At 38.8% G+C, this 14,706-nt stretch overlaps 2 protein-coding genes across 3 annotated transcripts; both read right to left on the reverse strand.

The window, feature by feature from the left end:
* Nucleotides 1-434: 434 nt before the first annotated feature.
* Nucleotides 435-3,288, reverse strand: tmem109 (transmembrane protein 109). Its single transcript, XM_042484345.1, has 3 exons — nucleotides 2,982-3,288; nucleotides 2,556-2,658; nucleotides 435-1,855 (listed from the first exon to the last, which is right to left on the reverse strand). Exons 1-3 carry the CDS (start codon nucleotides 3,183-3,185, stop codon nucleotides 1,485-1,487), a joined length of 678 nt encoding a protein of 225 aa, XP_042340279.1. The 5' UTR covers nucleotides 3,186-3,288; the 3' UTR covers nucleotides 435-1,484.
* A 3,689-nt stretch (nucleotides 3,289-6,977) lies between these two features.
* Nucleotides 6,978-14,580, reverse strand: tmem176 (transmembrane protein 176). 2 transcript variants are annotated; one of them, XM_042484349.1, is made up of 7 exons: nucleotides 14,482-14,580; nucleotides 12,451-12,581; nucleotides 11,943-12,053; nucleotides 11,707-11,763; nucleotides 11,436-11,579; nucleotides 10,549-10,665; nucleotides 6,978-7,545 (listed from the first exon to the last, which is right to left on the reverse strand). In XM_042484349.1, exons 2-7 carry the CDS (start codon nucleotides 12,574-12,576, stop codon nucleotides 7,486-7,488), a joined length of 615 nt encoding a protein of 204 aa, XP_042340283.1. In that variant the 5' UTR covers nucleotides 12,577-12,581; nucleotides 14,482-14,580; the 3' UTR covers nucleotides 6,978-7,485. The 2 variants fall into 2 exon arrangements, with proteins under 2 accessions (XP_042340283.1, XP_042340282.1); XM_042484348.1 differs by having other exon boundaries at nucleotides 12,451-12,579; nucleotides 14,479-14,580.
* Nucleotides 14,581-14,706: the final 126 nt, after the last annotated feature.

Below are 14,706 nucleotides of genomic sequence, written 5' to 3' on the forward strand. Positions count from 1 at the left end.
AGATGTCTCCAAGGCAACAAGTGAAGCAGACTTGAGGCCTGTCTGTCAGCAGCTTGCAGCCTATGCTCTTGCAGATTTTACGTGATGTGAGTGATCAGCTCACAGAAAGTATGACTGAAGTCCGAGAGGGCTTAGTCCGCAAGCCTGGAGGAGGATATCTGGATTCAGCCATAAACATCTCACTCTGAGGTAACGAAACACAACAATTCATAGTTTTAAGTGATTATACACTAAAGAAAACATATGTGTATTCCTTTTCTTAAATCCTAAACACTGAACCTAAAATTGACATTTTTTAAAGATTGTTTTAGATTTATCAGGTGTTTGGCTATGTCACTTGACTGTAAAAAGCACAAAGCAGGGTCAGTACATCCTCTGCTACATTTCTGCACTCTACACACTCCCAAGTCAACAAAATCAATAATAATCAAATCTTTATACCTGTGAAACGTCTTTTATTTTATGCATCTGAACATTATTTATAGGAGTACAAGTCATCTGAGAAACCGTTAAAAATAAAAGCACCAGTCTTTGGCTTTGTGTTCCTCAAGGGGCTTTTTAAAAAACGTTATTTTATCCCCAAAACAGCTCTCTACACAAGAGTTCAACAATATCTGGTGGAATATTTTGAATAGAAATTACATCCAGAGGCACACAGTTAAAATTCCAGCATTATGATTATCCCAGAGGAGTATGAACTGTTAACCACTGAGCTCAGGGGATTAATATAAAACGTAATATAGTAAAATGAGCAACAACATTTAAGGCACAGACGGCATTCAAAGTATTCCACTTACATTTGTTTAGACAGATTTGAAATAAGAATTTAAATCTTATTGTCAGATCTGATCCAAAAGCATTCATGACTTCAACAGAACCATGTACCAAATCCAAAATCCAATCAGAGATTAAACCTCCGTCTAACCGTCAAAGTAAACAAAGACTGTAACAGCAACAGCGTGACCTGAGAATTTTCTCTCATTAGGAGAAACACCAGAAAGGTGGATTTCATCTGACTGGATTAGTTAAAGGAAATTGTTTCAAAATAATTCAGGGAAAACACACTAAGTAGCTCTCTTTCTGAGATGCAAGATGAGAAGATTGATATCATATCCTGGCATGAATGAGGTATCAATCTCAGCAAAGACGGGTATTTCCCAAAGTATTTCATTAATGCGGTAAAAGGACGGTTTGAACATCAGATGTAAACGCTTTTTCATTTCCACCGTGGTCATTTCAAAGGTAGAAAATTCAAAACACGTAGATTAATCAAACAAATTACTTTTTCCTGGAATGACTAAGAAATTAAATTGTGTCAGTTACAAAACATGAGCAATGAGTTACTTTTTACAAACATTACAGAAAACATGCAAACTGTAGAAACGTTTCTCTCTTGAAGTTCCAGAAGCCCTGAAGGGACGCCGGTGCTCCGTCATCTGTACGTGTGGCAGCAGAAGATAACAAACACTGGACTTCTCCCTCCGTCATTCCTCCGTCCTCCTCCACCTCTCCATCTCTCTGAGCCGTCTCTCCAGGATCTTCACCTGCTCCTCCAGGTGAGCCGTTTTATCAGCTGCATTAACTTTTGAAGTCCCAACACCCAGTAGCACACAGACGCACACCAGGACAGCCAGTCGGATGGCCATGGTTTCCGTGCCAACACTGTGGTCACTCAGGATGAGTCCGAAACCGACCAAAGCTAGCACCACTTTCAGCAGCCACATAGCCTGCCTCAGAGTGGAGATAATCAGTCTGAAGATGAGGGAGATGAGCCAGTAAGCAATGAGAGCCACGAGAACCCACCGGGCGACAAAGATCAGCCCCTCTGGGGTCACTTTGCTGATGGGAAGACCGCCTGAGGAAGACAGGAGAACAAGGACGGCGAGTTTGAGCATGAGATCATATAGTAATGTGTAATGTATGGTGTTTGCTGCAAAATAGACAGTGAAAATAATCTGTCGATGGTCAAAATGACATCATACAGTTTTATTGTCTAAGTCAACTCAGTATTGAATAAGGGTCGATAAAGGTTTAAGATAAGATAAAGATAAAGACAACTTTACTTATCCCTAAAGGGCAATTCTGTTAACAGTCGACCAATCGCAGAGCAGGTATCGATGCTGGTTTGTATTAACTGATGAGATCTACAACTGATTTGGAATAGATGTGCATATACAAGAAAAGTAAAAAAAAATTTAATATTTAGAATTTGGAAAAACTCCAACACAATACCTTGTTTAAATGCTTTTAGCAAATTTTTAATCAAAACTGGAACTCACTTCAACATCATATACAGCAAGTTCTCTGCAACGTTTTTGTATGGGGTCAAGTGAAAATTTTAATTTAAAAAAATCAATAAATAAAAATAACAATGGGGTTTTTTGCCATTATAACGGTCTTAATTTTTTTTTAAGACCCAGGTTCTGTATAACTGGAATTATAAGACTAAATGCTGTCCTGTATGTAGATGCAGGATCATCATCAGTCTGCAGCATCTCAGGAACTAATCAGGAGTCTCTGTGATGGACAATAGAGACTTTCTACGTGATGTTTACCTTTGAATCCAGCAGCCTGCATGAACTGTGAGACATACTCCAAGAGCACATTCACAAACCCGGACAAACTTCCTGCCACAACACCCAGGACCTGAGAGAAAGCCTGGAGGAGGGAGAAATCAAGGTTTATTCAGGGTTAGGTGACTAAGAGTGAGGACAGAAGACAATGTAAGACAGTGGGACCGGCCTGCTTTGCTTTCATGTATTTTAATAAGCCAACGTTGCCAGTGAAAATAGTGGAAGCAGGAAATAACCCTTCATGTTGTTCACTTTTCCTGGCACACGTCCCATCAGACAGTAACTTTCCCCTGATGTGAACTATGCGAAACGTTAAAAACGTACTCATTCACGGTATAACAGATTATTTACACTTAGAAAGGCTGCCGTGTTTTCAGTGACTCTTTTAACGTTATTTCCACGTCTCACCTTCTGTACCGACAGCACCGTCTGCTCCCCGGCCAGCCTGCCCAGATAGCCCCTTCCCTCCGCGGTCAGGTCACTCAGCGCTCCCCGGAGCTCCTGGATCATCCCGGAGCGACTCTCCACCACTTTCTCCCCCGATACAGACACCAACAACGCGGTAAGTACAAACAACCGGCTGAAAACTCTTTGGCTAGACAAACAAAACATGCTGAAGGTGATTAGTACAGCAATAACTATCTATAAAAGACACTTATAATCGATATAAAGTTGCACCCACAGGTAAAACTGCTACTAAAAGCTACTTTTTCTTTCTGACCCACCCCTCTTCCTTTTGATTGACTACTTTTTAATGCCTTCGTTAATTTGATTGGCTAGGTTCAAACGAGACTGTCATAATAAGCCAATCAGAGGTAGAATAAGGCAGAGTAGGGGCGGTTCACGTCTTCATCCCAGGGAAGCAAAATTCAGGCTACACAGGATGTGGTTCAATGTAGATTAGTTGTATGGATGAGAAGACATGTCTGCCACCCACTGGGCTGAGCGTGCAACAAGTTTCCATGATGGCTCAAACTCTGGTCAATGAGAAGTTGTCCCAGAGCTGCTGTTTCAGTGTCATTTTGCAGCCCTGTACCAACCCTGTATAGTTTGATCTCAAGTGGGCCAGACCAGTACAACCACTGCGTAATACCCTATATATATCATCATCTCCAAATGCCTCACTTTGTAATTTGTATGTCTTTGATGTCATTTTGTGTCTTTTAGTAGTCATTCTGTTTTTCCTTCCAGTCATTTTGTGTCTTTTTGTAGTTATTTTGTGTCTCTTGTGGTTTTTGTATCCTTGAATCCATTTTGTTTCTCTGTCAGGTCATTTTGTGTCTCTTATAATCTAATTTTGTGTCTTACTGAGGCAATAATTCATCTCTGGGGTAATTTTGTGTCTCTTTTGGTTGCTTTGCTTTACTTTATAGTCATTTTTTAGGCTCTCTGTGGTTGTTTTGACAGGTTTTGTAGTTATTATGTGTATTTTTGCAGTTGTATGGGTCTCGTTCAGGCCATGCTGTGTCCTTTTGTAGTCATTCTGTATTTCTTTCAAGTCATTTTGTGTCTTTTTTGTTGTTGTTTTATGTCTTTTTGTAGTTATTTTGTGTCTCGTGGTTTTTGTATCCTTGAATCCATTTTGTGTCTTTAATAATCTAATTTTGTGTCATACTGAGGTAATAATGCATCTTTGGGGTCATTTTGTAGGCTCTTTGTGGTTGTTTTGACAGGTTTTATAGTTAGTTTGTGTATTTTTGCAGTTGTTTAGGTCTCTTTTAGGTCATTTTGTGTCTTTAAATGAATTGTGTATCTCTTTGAGATCATTTTGTGTAATGTTTGATCATTTTGTGTCTCTCTTGTGTTAATTTGAGTGACGTTTTACAGATGAAGGCCAGGGAGTGACCTGACACTTCTTGCCTCTGGGCCTGTATGTGGTTTGGCCTGCTCAGTAAAACTTAGTTGGAAAACTTTTATTTTTAAAAAGGAAAAAAAGAAAGATAAAACCCTTTTTTAATTTTTCATATTTTCTGAAGGAGACCTCTGTGGATAATTCTCCCGGCAAAATCTTCCTTCGTATATCTGGATAAGAAATAAGGTGAGGACACATTAGCAGGTGCTGATCTCATGAGGAGGCAAACAGCTTTAGGAAAACTGCTTTATTCAGCATGTTTTGCAGTTTTAATCTCTTGGTCTATTTGTTTTGGAGAATAGAAGACCACTGCGGACAATTTGGTTTGTTAAAACTTCCTGACCAATAAAACTGAAGGAATTTTAACCTTTGAACCTTGGCTGTTTGCAATCTCACCACTAGATGTCACTGAATCCCCCTAAATCTTACACACCGCTCCTATAAGTAACACAGCGGGTCCAGCCAGCTGTTATCACTCCTCTCCATGCTGGCTGGGAAATGTTTCCTTGTTAACATAAATACAGAATAAGAAATCAAGTCAAAAATTCCAGTTCAGCTGAAATTCATATGAGTGAACTGATCTAGTGGAGTTGTTCCAAAGTCTCGTGTTGCATTTTTCAGATGTCTATTTGCTGGCGATGTTTGCATTTTACTGAGTATTTAAACAAAGTTTTACACACACACACACACACACACACACACACACACACACACACACACACATTTGCAGTAATGAGGAGTACAGGGTGAGTGTAGATGCAGCTCAACAACCTCAAGCGTAGCTCTGTGGTCAGACCTGACATTCATCTTTGTGGACTGTTTTGGTTCACACCCAACACTGATAGCCTATTTCTTTTTTTTACAAATGACCAAAGACAAACAACAGAACAGAGTGCTGAGACACTCTCATGCAGTCACCCCAACTTCCTTCTCAGAAACAGAAAGATAATGAAAGAAAGCTCTGTGGACCAGACAGGAAGAGGAGGTCACCAGAAGGAAGCAGACCAGAGCCAGATCTGTCATCACAGAGAGAGAGAGGGAGAGAGAAACGCACCAGAGCAACAACACAGCATGGTTATCTCGGCAGGGCCGTTGCTTTGTCATCAGTTTATCTGCAGTGTAGGGTAACGGTCTCTTAAACCACATCTTTTGAGGAATTGTGTTGCAATCAAGAATTAACGTGTCTGTAGAATTGCAAACATGCATTTCTCAATGTTAAGTTCATGTTTTCAGTACTTTCACACAGTCAGCACAATAGACATCAATATGGACTAAACTGTGGGTCACTTCTCATTTGCCTTAAATCAGACAGAACCGTCTGCGTTTCCACACAGTGCAACCTCAGCAGTAATATACAGTATTTCAGCATAAGTGGTATCTTCTTCCAGTATAGCAAGACTGTACATTTCCAATCCATTTAGTATAACAAAATAGATGATTAAAATACAGCTTGTTTATTGGATTGAAGTTCCAGGGTCCCTCAGGTCCATCGGACTCCCAACAGAGATCCGAGCTAATCGTTTACCCTTTGAAACGTTTATTTTTAAATTACAAGAAAAATGCCTGAAACTTAGTTTTAAAAACAAACAAAACAACCAAAACAAAAACGGCAACAAAAATCAAACCAGGTAAACAAGACTAATTATGATCATTGTAAATGTAGTTGTCCTCTAGCTTTTTTTTCTGTAGACTTTTTTCCCTGCCTTTTTAAAAATGTTTTCCTAAATCTACCAAACATTTTTTACTAAGTTGCTTTTTCCCCATGTTTTTGAAAGAAATCACACCAACTCCAGGTTCAGAGGTTATAAATACTTGTAAAACACATCTGAAAGCTGCACAAAAAAAAGTGATATTGCTTCATGTTTTTAAGGGTTAATATATTAGCTATCGATGTTGGTTTAACTGCTCCCTGGCCTCCTGGGATTTTGCAGAAGTGGCTCCTGAGAAAAGCAGTTGAGCTTCTGTGCTGAAAATCAGTGTCTTGAGATAACTTTCGTTGTGATTTGGCACCACAGAAATAAAACTGACTCGTATTTTGACTGATTATCTGCAGCTGAAACATAGACTAGCTGTTGTTTTCAAACTCAACTGTCCTGCAAGCTGAATAAATGTGAGAGCAGACATTCTTATCAGCTCACGAGTTACATCTGGACACTGAATTTGAACTTGGCATCCTGATGAAAATGTCAAAGTTTCCATTCGTACCATCATGCTTTCATGAAACGTGGCATTGACGGGATTTTCTGTTGATGTTCTAATCCCTGGTCATCAAATACCCACGCTTCCTCCGGCCTTTGGCGAGACACACCCTTTAACGTCTGTATGTATACGGGTTTCCATTACAGATTTGCAAAAAACGTGAGCGACATTTTCAAAATGTCGAGAAAATACAATTGCAAGATGACTGCATTTCCACTGACCGATGCGATGCAACTTCTTCTCTCGTGATAAAATACCAAGAAGTAAATAACACCAGTTACCAGTTATGTAAATAACAACATGAGGAGTAGCTAGCATCAGGTCACTTTAAGTGTTTTTATTTAAAGAGTGAGAAACAGAAATTATTAGAAACTACTTGCTTATAATAAAAATATACAAATAAACATTTAAATTTTTGTTTGATATTGACAGCCATTTGGAGACTATTTTTATGGGGTTAAAATCCTTTTTTTATGCTTAAGTTTACTGAAAGGTATACAATCATAGGCAGCCTAATTCCTGCTTCATCTGCTTTTTCACCGTAACAGTTAAACAAAAGTGCAAAACATAAATAAATGTATATATAGGCTTTTTGACCAATGTATAAGTTTAAATACATTTTCTTGCTGAAATCATCCTTCATCTTGGATCAGGATAATCCGATTTTTTAAATCAAAGGTACCTTGAAAAGTTTTGAACAAAACATACAGACAAATCTGAGTTGAGAAACCGTTTTTTTTCTTATGAACAACCCATTTTTGAGAAATTTGATCCAGTCCGCTCAGATTACTTGTGTAGAAGTGGACCCAGTGATGACGAGAAGTGATACACCACCTCAAAGATTACGCGTCCAGTGATTGATCAGTTGAGGTCGGGGGGTCTGACTGATGTGGGGCTTGATGGAGCCGACACAAGGAGAGTCTGTCAAAGACAAAAAGAGAGAGTCAGCATTTATGTCAGCACTCTGGAGACCAAGACTGGTATACTTAAAAATGCATTCAGGTACACTGAAAAAAAGGTTCATTTTAAATATCGAACAGTACGGCAGCCCGTCATGATTTGCCCTGATACTATCATGAGTGCATGTTTTTTCTTTGTTTAATTTCATTGTTTCCTGTTTTATTTTGATACTCTTTCATTTCAGATCACTCCACTTCCTGCACTTGTGTTTTCCCGCCAGTTTCGATTGTCTTCCCCACCAGCACATGGTGAGTACTGAGTATTAACACAATCACAATAAGTGTTTGCATACTTATACCTGTCCCTTTGCTCTCTGTTTGTCTTCATTTTTGATTTGGAGTTTTGTTGATTGTTATCCTGTGCGTACCTGCTTTCACCTTAGATTTTGGAACTCTAAGCACTTGTGATATAAATCGTTAAATTTTCTATCAATTAAAATGATTCAAGGACATTCAGGGATTCTGTCGGGAGTGCCATTGGAATTTTTTTTTATGCACTCTGGCACCTTATTTGCATTCAAAGAACAAAAATAACCCCAGTTTTTATCAGTATCATCGCTTTTTTCTTTTATTAGCGTGTAGCTGGAGAGTGACATTAGTTGAATATTATTGATCTACAGCTCTGATACTCAACTTACAGCCCGCCAGCCAAATCTGGCCCCTGATAGGATGCTGGACGGCCTCCCAAGCATTTTCTAGTTCATAATAAAATTAAAATGATTCAGACTGTGTATTGTTTTTGTATTTTTAGTGTACGTAAGGTACCAGAGTGCATAAAACAGCATCAAAATAGAGCTTGTTGGTCAAAAATTTTTGACCAAAAATTTCCTAGGATTTTAGGATGTCCCTGACATCCTAAAATCCTAGAAATATCCAAAAATCCAAGAAATGTCCCAAAATATTAGAAATGTCCTGAAATCTAAGAAATGTCCCCAAAAAATAGAAATGTCTTTAAATCAGAGAGACGTCCCAAAATCCTAGAAACGTCCTAAAATCCCAGAAATGTCCTAAAATCCTAGAAGAGTCCTATGATCCTACAAACATGTATGAAGCTGCTGCGACTGGCCCCTGCCCCCCGTCATTTTGCAACATTGGCCCCCAACCAAAGCAAGTAGAGTCTGATCTAAAGTAAAATATCCCAGTGTCTGTGTTTTTTAAATCACACTCTTGCCAGAGTGGAAATTCCTCTGAAAGTGTTTACATCATTAGTTAGTAGAAGTAGAAGTTGGGTCACGGTGTGCTGCCAGCTATTTATGATTGTAGAAGAAGCCAAAGTCTGAATGTATTATGCACTAAAACACAGTGTCAGCTGGTATTTACTCATAACTATAGCAACGGCCACGAGACAATAACATGCATCGTCTGGCATGTTTCATGCATGAATCGAGCCTTGTCAAAATGTAAGATGCTGAAAGCATGATATCATTACGCTCCAGTTTTGTAAGAATGCTAATAATGTAAACATACTGTGTTTTTTCTCTAATCTCAGTGGCAGCTTTATGATTTAGCAACAACAAATTTAGGTTGACACAAAAACCTCCCTTTGTGAACTTTTCTCAGCTGTGTTAGAAGCATTTTGAAGATCCAGTGTGAGGGATTTTGGAGGATATATTGACAGAAATTGAATAAAATATTATAAGTATGTTTTCTTTAGTGTATAATTACCTGAAAATGCTTGTTACCTTAAAATGAGTCATTTATTTTTACATAGGGAGCAGGTCCTCTTCTGTAGAAATTGCCATATAGCATTTCATATAGCATTTTTGCACCTGCCAGCATAGTTTCCACAACACAACAGTGTAGAAAAACATGGATATTTTTAAAGATGAAACTGGTTTATTCAGTGTTTTCAGTGGTTATAGTCACCGGGTCTGTTTTTCCTCTGCGGACCATTCGGCTCCTGAACAATTAACACAGGAGGAATTCTTAACAGGAGAAGTTTCACCTGGTTGCAACCTGCAGTCGTCATTGCTAGATGCCACTAAATCCTACACACTGCTCAGACTGGGAAATTTCTCATATTAACCACAAGTGAGGTGAAGTGAATGTTTTAGCGATTTGCCCCCTGTATCTAGTTAAAAGTTATTCAAATAAAGGAAGAGCTGCATATGAATTGAATTATGTCTGCTTAATCTTATTTGTAAAGCACTAGATAATCTGTTTATACTAATAACAAGACCAATTAGATTTTTTAAATCTAAGATCATCACACTTGATTAGAGCCATGTCCTCTAACCCTTTTAACACTGAGCAAATTTTTATGTGATTTCCCCCAAAATAACAGAAATTAGTTTAAAAAAAAAAAAAAAAGAAAGATGTGAAAAAAAAATTAAAAGACCAAAAGAATTACCCTAAATATTAGCCCAAAAAAAACAAACTAGCAAGGTAAAAAAAGAAAAAAATCCCGGGAAATGGCCTGAAAAAAGTGTTTTAGAAATATTAATAATTATGTAACACAATTTTAAATACATCATAATGATAATTCTGAATATATTTGAATTGACATTTTCCCGCAGCTTGTCTTTTTAAATAATTGTCTAAATATACTTATTTCTTGCATTTCTTGCCAAGTTGCTCTATGCATTTTGTCTCGTGTTTTTGAGAGAAGTCAAACCAATCTGTTCCACGGTTCAAAGATTTAAATATTTGTGAAAGGCATCTGAACCCAACTGATGTTAATCCACATTTCAAAGGGTTAAGACAGGCTGAACCAGGTTTTATTGCAGGATTTGGACACTTTCTCACCACATGTCACCTGACACCATGCACAACATGAATTAAAGTAACACACGGACCAACTGAATAAAGCAAAAAAAACAACCAAAAAACATAAAATCAGAATTCAGAAATGAAACATGTCAGCAACTGCTCGTCTTAGAGCACAATCATCACTGAAACTGCTGTTGATGTGATTTTGATTGTGATTAATCAATTTGCTAATCAAGAGACAGTATTGGAGTCTTACGTCATATTGTCCAAAGTTGTGTCTCTGCCTGAAGAGAAGGAAGCAAAGAATAGCAGAGATGGCTGTGTCCGCCAGAGTGAAGACGAGGAGGGACGACTTTAAACCTCTGCTCAGCCTCTGTTATTGATGACACATAGCACTTGCATTCATTTTTACAGTAGGTCAGTATTTCGCTGCCTTCACGTGCTCCTCAGAAATATTGTATTTACAAGCTAAAAGCAAATGTAGCTTGTAAAGATGCCAAAATTTAGGTGATACCTGTCTTGCTGAGTTGTGACGTTTGTCAGCAGAAATGGTGGAAAGCATTGAAGCAGTGACAACAATTTGACAGTAAAAAAAATAGGCCTATATATTTAGTTTTTTTCTTCCTAGTTGCTATCATTTACTTTTAGTAGTAACATATTTTAGTATTTGCATCTATTGGATCTCCATATATCAAGTTCAATCATAGTGACCCTAACTTGGCCTATTACGCCATGCACAAGCATTTTAAACTTACGCTTTAAAGCAGCAAATTTTCACTGTAATTGCCTCTTCAACACCTTAAGCCCTTAATCACTGAGACAACAGGGGCACAAAGCTGGCTACCTCAGCAAACATTTGCCAATTATAATGTTATAAAGGAATTAAAACATTAACTACATATCTGATCCACATCCTATGTTCTTCATTCTGTGCTATTTGCTTTTGGTAAAACATCAAACACGAAAAAAACAAACTTTTTGCTCATGATCTCTAAGTTTGTTGCTTTTTTCTGACCAGAGCTCTTGAATGCTTGTACAGTATGTCAGAGTTTTGCCAGCACAGCTGGGAAGTAAGATATTTCTGAGGAGCATGTGAAGGCAGCATTTCTTCTGGACAAGACAAGGAAAGAAGCTGATACTAACCGCAGAGTAGTATGCTTCAGAACAATCGTCATCAGTTTTGATGCAGGGCACCTCTGGATTGTTGCCGATGTCCACAGAGTAGATGATCAAAGCCACCACTGACAGCACAGTGGACACCAGGCTCATTGTAAAACATGCCCACAGCTGAAAAACAAACACAGCATTTCATCTTTTTAAACTGCAAACTGCCTTCTCTAGATTTCTGCCTACCACAGCTTTAAGCCTGATGTTATTCTGTTTATGGACATTATTACAAAACTTATAGACTCACAATTTTCATAGTGCAGTGTTTATCCAAGGTGATAGCAACCGCTCCTGCTGCGACAAACTGGGCGCGCACACACATAAGAGACAGAGAGGCGGCACAGAGGAATATTACATTTCATCATCGGATTAAGATCCCTGTGACCACAACCTTTAAACGGTTGTGCTTTGAGTTTTTGTTTCTTTTCAGAAAAACAACAAAAACAACAGAAATCTAAACGAAACACACAAGCACAGACTCACCATAATGCCGCTCCACCAAGGAACTCCAGAGCGGACCACCTCAGTGTGTTCAGCAAAGCACAGGGGGATGGAGTAGGACATGACCATCAGCCCCAGCATCAACTGACTTACCTGGAAAACACACACACAAACACACACACACACACACACACACACATCAGCGTTTTGACAACAGTGAGTATTCCACCTGGTTAACTAGTTAACCTGACTGTTTTTTTCTTTTTAAGATGTTTTTGGCCTTTTTTGGACAGGACAAACTTAAGTGTGAAAGGGGGAGAGAGAGCGGGTGACATGCAGCACCAGAGTCGAACCCGCGGCCGCTGCGGCGAGGACATAGTCGATGTACACGGGGCGCCTGCTCTACCAGGTGAGCCAGTGAGCACCCCCAGTTATCCTGACTGTTTAAAAGCATAAGTGCAAACACACCTGCACAACACAGCAGCAGCTCTGTGTGGTTTCTGTGTGGGATTGTTACTACACACACAGAAAGACAGAGATCTGGACTCACCCCCAGAGATTTGGGCTCTCCTCTCAGGATGGCGGCACGCAGAGCCTGCTGCCTGTCAGCCAACTTTGCAGCATTTGTATCTTGCAGCACGTGTACCGTCAGATCCCTGGAGACCGCCACCGCCATCACCTGCAGAGGACAGCAGAGCTAACTTTCCAAACTGCAGCATCAACTTATAGATCAGTCCACAGAAAGCAATGCTGCTCGTTGTTTTCAAAGACAAACCACACAAAGAAATCCGGTGACATATTTCCCTCTTTTGTAGGCAGCTGTAGGTTTATTTATGTTTGTATGAGGTAAAAATCATGAAAATGTCTGCAGGCTTTACATTACATTACAGGGTGATGAATGACACAATTTAGTCATACAAACAGTCTGTTCAGTGATTGTTATGCTGTGCAGAAGCACATGACAGCCAATGGTTGCCTGGAAAACTGGAAAATAATACATTAAAAAATTTTAAAACTCTATATAGTTTAAAACTGGGACCCAAATCTGCAGTTAAGGTGCTAATACATATTGAAATGGCCCGTTGACTTCTGGAGGCTTTTTGCAGCCCAAAAGAAACTGTACGTATCCACAAACCATGAATGTTACATTTGCACATTTAACCCTAACCACATGTGTATCCACTTATAATGTACAAATATAACGTATCCATAGTTTGCGCAATCGACAGTGCTTACGTTGTTCCTGCTGACTGGGTTGACTGACAGCTCTGTTTTCACAGATTTATTAGCTGACATATTATTGCCTCACTCACAGATTTGTGCTGTTTGTTGTGTTGCTGCCTTTGGTTTCCTCTTGTAAAAGCAAAAAAGCATTTCATGAGTAATGATCTCATTTTCTGTTTCTGTCGTCAAAGTTTTTCTCTCTCTTTTTTATGACAGAGACTGATTCGCCAAATGTTGAGTCTCCAGTGGGCAATCTTTTACACTTTGTCACAGATGTAAAACATATCCGTCTTCTACTAAAAATCCAATTTTGGCAAAAATGTGGTTACAATTAAGTCAAATATAGTTGGAGGCTGCATCAGTCTGACAGTATCAGTTATGATAGTAAACACTTTATACTGAAATTTATATTGAAATACAAAACTAACTTTCACTGAACTACATCATCTCCCACCTTGGTTTAAATCGCCCTGCAGGCAAACTTTTCCCACTGAATAGAGTCGGCGCAGCACTGTCACCAGTAGTGGAATGTAACTAAGTACATTTACTCATCTACTGTACTTAAATACAAATTAAAGATATTTGTACTTCACTTGAGTATTTTATATTTGTGCTACTTTATACTTTAACTCCACTACACATCAGAAAGAAGTATTGCACTATTTACTTCACTGCATTTATCTGACAGCTTTAGTTACTTTATAAATCAAGATTTTTGCAAAACAGTTCATGAGAGTGTATAAAATACGATGGGTTTTTTTTATCAATTAAATTACCCATCATTTTGAGTTTTGAGTGTTTCTTCCCCCTTAAAAATATTTCTGAGTTTTTGAGGTGCTTTTTTTGTATAAGATTTGTCTGCACAAGGTATTTTGAGGACAGTTTCCTGATAATACTTACTTTTACTTAAATACCGCTTCAAAGCAGGACTTTTACTTGTAACAGAGTATTTTCATAGGATGGTATGAGTATATTTACTTAGGTAAAGGATCTGGATACTTCTTCCATTACTGACTGTCACTGCTATCGTGCGTGGGAATGATGAGCGCTGCGGTCACTCAGGATGATCGTTAACATTTACGCACATTACGCACACACCGATCAGAGAATATTGCGTAAACTTGTCGCTCATTAGACTTGGGCTGCAGGACATAGTGTTTGGGAAAATACTACTGTGCTCTGATATAGTCTGTCAATGCAAAATATCATTAATTAATCATTCATTGTACATCTTTAATAGACTTTACTCACAATGAAAACACCAAGACCCCCCATCCCCCTCACTATGACGGTGACAGATACGTTTACGCTTTTTGTCTTAGTTATGAGAGGAAATAAAATGTCTCATTCCTACCTTTTTCTTCCGAGATTAATTGATAAATCTGTCGTCCTTTCTAGGTTTGGGCGTCTTTCGACCACTCTACTACGGCCTCTCTTTTTTTTGCAAGCGGACGCGCGAGGGGATGTGTTTATTGGAGAGAGAGAGAGAGAGAGAGAGAGAGAGGGAGAGAGAGAGAGAGAGAGAGAGAGAGAGAGTTTTCCTGTTTTTGGGAATCAGCTGAGCTCCTCCTCCGCTTTTCAC

This window comes from Plectropomus leopardus, chromosome 4 (genome assembly GCF_008729295.1).
Source record: "Plectropomus leopardus isolate mb chromosome 4, YSFRI_Pleo_2.0, whole genome shotgun sequence".
Taxonomy (NCBI): domain Eukaryota; kingdom Metazoa; phylum Chordata; class Actinopteri; order Perciformes; family Serranidae; genus Plectropomus; species Plectropomus leopardus.

Bases quoted from the DNA above. Each gene is read 5' to 3' on its own strand.
- tmem176 (XM_042484349.1), bottom strand. From the start codon at position 12,576: ATGGCGGTGGCGGTCTCCAGGGATCTGACGGTACACGTGCTGCAAGAT. The intron at 12,054-12,450 runs GTGAGTCCAGAT...TGTGTTTTCCAG, and splicing joins GAGAGCCCAAATCTCTGGGG to GTAAGTCAGTTGATGCTGGG. The intron at 11,764-11,942 runs GTGAGTCTGTGC...GTGCGCGCCCAG, and splicing joins CTTGGTGGAGCGGCATTATG to TTTGTCGCAGCAGGAGCGGT.
- tmem109 (XM_042484345.1), bottom strand. From the start codon at position 3,185: ATGTTTTGTTTGTCTAGCCAAAGAGTTTTCAGCCGGTTGTTTGTACTT. The intron at 2,659-2,981 runs GTGAGACGTGGA...TCCCTCCTCCAG, and splicing joins CGGTGCTGTCGGTACAGAAG to GCTTTCTCTCAGGTCCTGGG. The intron at 1,856-2,555 runs GTAAACATCACG...TGTCTTCCTCAG, and splicing joins GCAGGCTGCTGGATTCAAAG to GCGGTCTTCCCATCAGCAAA.